Raw genomic sequence first — 4,307 nt, 5'->3', positions numbered from 1 at the left:
GATTATTTCATTAGGTCCAGAAAAAGACCTTTGACAAAATGCAGCACCCATTCCTTATTTTAAAAATCCCATTAGAAAAGAGGAATAAAAGGAGCTTTCCTTAAGGTGACAAGGGATATCTATCAAAATCTAGCAGCAAAAATTATCTGTAATGGAAACAAATGAGAACCCTAACGATTAAGATCAGGGATGAAACAAGGATGTTGATTATCATCACTACTACTTAATGGAACACTACTAATAGAAATAAGATCAGAAAAAGAAATTAAAGGAATTTGAATAGACAAAGAAGAAATAAAACTATCACTCTCTACAGATTATATGGCAGGATAAGTAGAGAATCCCAAAGAATCAACCAAAAAACTAAAAAAACAAGAACTTTAATAGTTACTGAATACAAAACAAACCCACATAAATCATCAGCATTTCTATTTATCACCAACAAAGTTCAAAATCAAGAGACAGAAAAGGAGCTTCCATTTAAAATAACTGAAGACACTATAAATACCTCAGATTATAGTTACCAAAACAAACCCAGAAACTACATGAACAGGATTACAAGACACTTTTCATGCCAAGTCAGACCTAAACAAATGGAAAATTGCTCATGGATAGGATGAACCAATATAATAAAAATAACAATCTTACCTAATTTAAATTACCTATTCAGTGACAGGCCAATCAACTACCCAAAAAGTATTTCCTAGAACTACAAAAATAAAATGAAATAAAATTGGGTGAATATCTGTGTGTGAAGACAAACAATGTCCAATGTGGTCTGAAAGGAGGATCCTCACTGCCTCTCCCACCCTCGGCCACTCTCCACCCATTGGCTAGTCAGTGCTGTACCAGGATCCAAAGACACAAGAACCTCATTCCCTACCCTCAGACTTACCTTTTTCTGGAAAAGACTCATCACGTTCCCCTGCAAACCAGAGGAGACATGTATAAGTCAGTCAGCAATCACTTGGTGTGGGTACAAAGCAATACAGGGGCTGATGTGCTTTTGTTATGGATGAGGAAGACTGTTTACTACTGGAAGGGCGCTGCTGGCCATCTCTTCTTCCACACAGGACCTTGCTTGGTGGATTGACCTCTTTGGGGTACGACTGCTCAGGAGGGGGATCTCCAGATCAAAGGAGATGAACAATTCTTGACTTGGCTCTGGATTCTAAATGGATTCTGGGAAGGTGGAGACCAATCTTCAGCTCTCTGGTATATCATGGCGCCTGGTTTGCCAAAGCATCTCCACCATGAGTGAAAGGCAAAGAAAAGGGGGGACAAAGGCGGGGAGTTCCCTGGCAGCAGGCCACAAGGTGCTCCTCCAGAAGGAGCCCTTGGAAGGTGACATTCTACATCCTAAAACTGGAGTCAAGCCCTGACTCTGACCTCCAGGCAGGCCAGTACCAGAGAGCCCAGAGCCTTGTCCCCCACCCGCCATCTCCCCATTCTGAGGCTTTATGGAGCAGCAGCTCCTGCTCACCAGACACGGAAAGCTCCAAGGGGTCACTGTACAGGGCTGGGGTGGGGATGTCCTCTCCCGTGTGATGGAGACAGTAATAGGTCCCAGTGTGGTTGTGGGTCACCTGAGCGATGAGGAATCCAGCCTTGTCCTGGGGGGAATCGATGGTCTGCACAGGATTGTCCTCTCCATCCTTGTACAGAGTGAATCTGGTGCCACACGATGCTGACTGGCACCACAACGTCATCTTTTCTCCCAGAGAAACGCTGGAGCTCGGCTCGACTGTCAGGGAGGGCCTGGTCAGGGAGTCTGGAAGCCAAGGCACAAGCACAGGCTGGGCTCCCCCAGAGTCCAATCTAAGGGATGTCAGAGCAGACCACCAGGGCAGAAGCCCCGGCCATGTTCCAAGTCTCTGTTCTCTCTCTCTCTGCTCCTGGAAGCTGCCTTTCCCTGGATTTCTCTGGGCCAAGAGGGCCTTCATCTGATCCCTGCCAGTGTCAGGGAGGGGAGCCCTTCTTACATCTCCCCCTGCCTCCCCCCAGGAGCCCTCTGCCCTCGCTCCAAGCATGGAGGGTCCCTCCTACACCAGTCACTGACTAGCACCCTCTCCAACCTCCCTGGGAGACTCCCCGTCCCTCAGCTCGGGGTCTGGAGCCTGGTGCCCTTCTCACCTGTCACACAGACATAGAGGGGCTCACTGGGCTCTGAGGCCCGAGGCTGGACTGTCTTCTCATAGTAAACACATCTGAAGCTCCCTGCATCCTGGACTGTCACAGACGGGAGGGTAAAATTAGCCCATCTCTGGGATTGCTGGAGGGCTCGTCCTAGGGGTTCTGGGGTCCCTGCCTTCAGCCACATAAACATCACACTTCCAAGGGATGGTTTCACTGGCAGGACACACCTCAGGGTCACCCTTCCATTGAGGGACACCTTAGCACTGGGCAAGGCCTGGAGGGAGGGCCGAGGAAGAGAACCTGCAAGAAAACAGACAAAGCAAACCAAAATCTCCCAAATCCCACCAGACCAGGCACAGAATGTCTGTGTTGGAAGCTCATCTCTGTCCCTACTCAACCGTGTGATCGGGAAATGGCCAGTCCCTCTCCGGGCCCCCAATGCCTCATCGTTTCTCAATTCAGGGAGCTGCACTAACAAAGTCTACCAGGCCTTCCAGCCCTGAGCATGGCGCCATGGGGAAAGGGCTGCATTTGGAGGGGGAGCATCTGGGCTTCACGCCAAGCTCTGCCACCTTCTCTGTGACTTGGGGGACCTCCAGAACTTCTCATTTTCCCAGGAGGACATTGGACAGCAGGACCACTAAGTTCCCTTCCAGCTCTGGTGCTACGAATCTAAGAAAGAGACCCTCTTAGGTCAAGGTTCTCCCACCTCCCCATCCATTCTAGAGGAGGACTCAGAAGGGGAATGTTTAATGGAAGGATTCCAAAGTCTTCCCTTCTTCCCACCTTCTGTCTAGGGGAAGCACAGGCAGGCCTGGAGTCCATTCTATGTCCAAGACTCAGAGCATGACCCAGTCCAGGAGCCTTGATGCCAGTCCTGGCTCAGTCCCTCCCTTGCTCGGTGGCCTTGGCCAACCTTGTCCCCTTCTCTGGGATTCATGTCGTTTGTTCAGGCCTGAAGAACTTGTCACCTGAACTGGAAGGCCCTTTCCAGCTCTGGGATTCTATTCTGTTTCCACTCTGTCCCATCCCTCCATTTCAACTGGTGTAGAAGGACCTCATCTCCTTCACCCACTGACCCGGAAGGGTTCCTGGAGCTCAGCTGGCTCCCTCCACATGATGGTTTTGCCTCTGTTGGGCCATTTGTGTTTGGGAAGGAGGGGCCAGTGTTGACCCCAGACCCCTCTGAGGCTTCTTCTTACCTGTGACCACCAAGTCCAGGGTTTCACTGGTCTCTGACTTCCCCTTTGCATGTCTCCTCTCAGAGTAAAAACAGCTGTAGCTCCCAGCATCTCTGACCTTCACAGATGGCAGGGAAAACCTAGCTTCTATCCCTGTCTTCTTTGGCTGAGGATATCCAGGGCTCCCAGCCTTCGACAGAGTGAATAACAACTCCTGAGAAGTCAATTGCAATGCTGAGCAACCGAGAGTCACGTTGGTGCCTGGTGCAACTACAGAGCTTGGTTCAGCAAAGAGGACAGGTTTGGGGAGTCCTGGGAGAGAAGGAGGCCAATGAATAAGGTGGGGGTTTGCCCTCACCCCCAGAATATCAGGAGACACATCCAGTATGGAGAGGGTCATCAAGGGCCCTTCTTGGATTCTATTTCAGCCTTGCAGGACACTCTGTGTCTGTGTAACAGTGCTTGGCCCATCCCACATGTTCAGGGATGCTCTGGGTGATCCTGGGGGCATAGGGAAGGGAGAGATTTGGCACTGTCCTCTTGCACCTGACTAAGCCCCTTCATACATAGTCCAGCCTTCAAGGACTGGAACTCCAACCCCTCAGGCCTTTGCTTCCTGGCCAGACATGGCTCCCAACCATTCCATGAAGAAACTCCCTTCCTTTGGTACCAAAAGGGTCACCTAACAGCATGATGACAAGAGCCCTGGGAGCTCCTTAGGTCTTTGGTCTTCCAGCCTTACAAGTCCTGTGCTCCTTCCAGGCCACAACCCTGCCCTCCAGCACCATGTTCCCATGGCCTCCTCTTCAGCCACCTCCCCCAAAAGCTCCTCCTCAGCCAACCACACCAGAGACTGTCTTGGAGGACCTTCTGACCTGAACTCTTCTCCTGATTGGGGGCTGCCTCTCCCAGACCATCACTGTAGGAAAACCCCAACCCCTCTGCTCCACTTCACTTCCTCCTCTTTAGCTACTCCCTGCAGAACCTTCT

At 50.6% G+C, this 4,307-nt stretch overlaps 1 protein-coding gene across 1 annotated transcript; it reads right to left on the bottom strand.

Annotated features, from left to right (window-relative positions):
- Nucleotides 1-413: 413 nt before the first annotated feature.
- LOC103095891 (leukocyte immunoglobulin-like receptor subfamily A member 1) lies at nt 414-3,717 on the bottom strand. The gene is made up of 4 exons (XM_007492005.2): nt 3,339-3,717; nt 2,134-2,436; nt 1,484-1,771; nt 414-925 (listed from the first exon to the last, which is right to left on the bottom strand). Exons 1-4 carry the CDS (start codon nt 3,715-3,717, stop codon nt 873-875), a joined length of 1,023 nt encoding a protein of 340 aa, XP_007492067.2. The 3' UTR covers nt 414-872.
- Nucleotides 3,718-4,307: the final 590 nt, after the last annotated feature.

Source organism: Monodelphis domestica, chromosome 4 (genome assembly GCF_027887165.1).
Source record: "Monodelphis domestica isolate mMonDom1 chromosome 4, mMonDom1.pri, whole genome shotgun sequence".
NCBI lineage: Eukaryota > Metazoa > Chordata > Mammalia > Didelphimorphia > Didelphidae > Monodelphis > Monodelphis domestica.
Note: the sequence above shows the minus strand (reverse complement) of the source record. Positions and strands in the feature narration are given on the sequence as shown.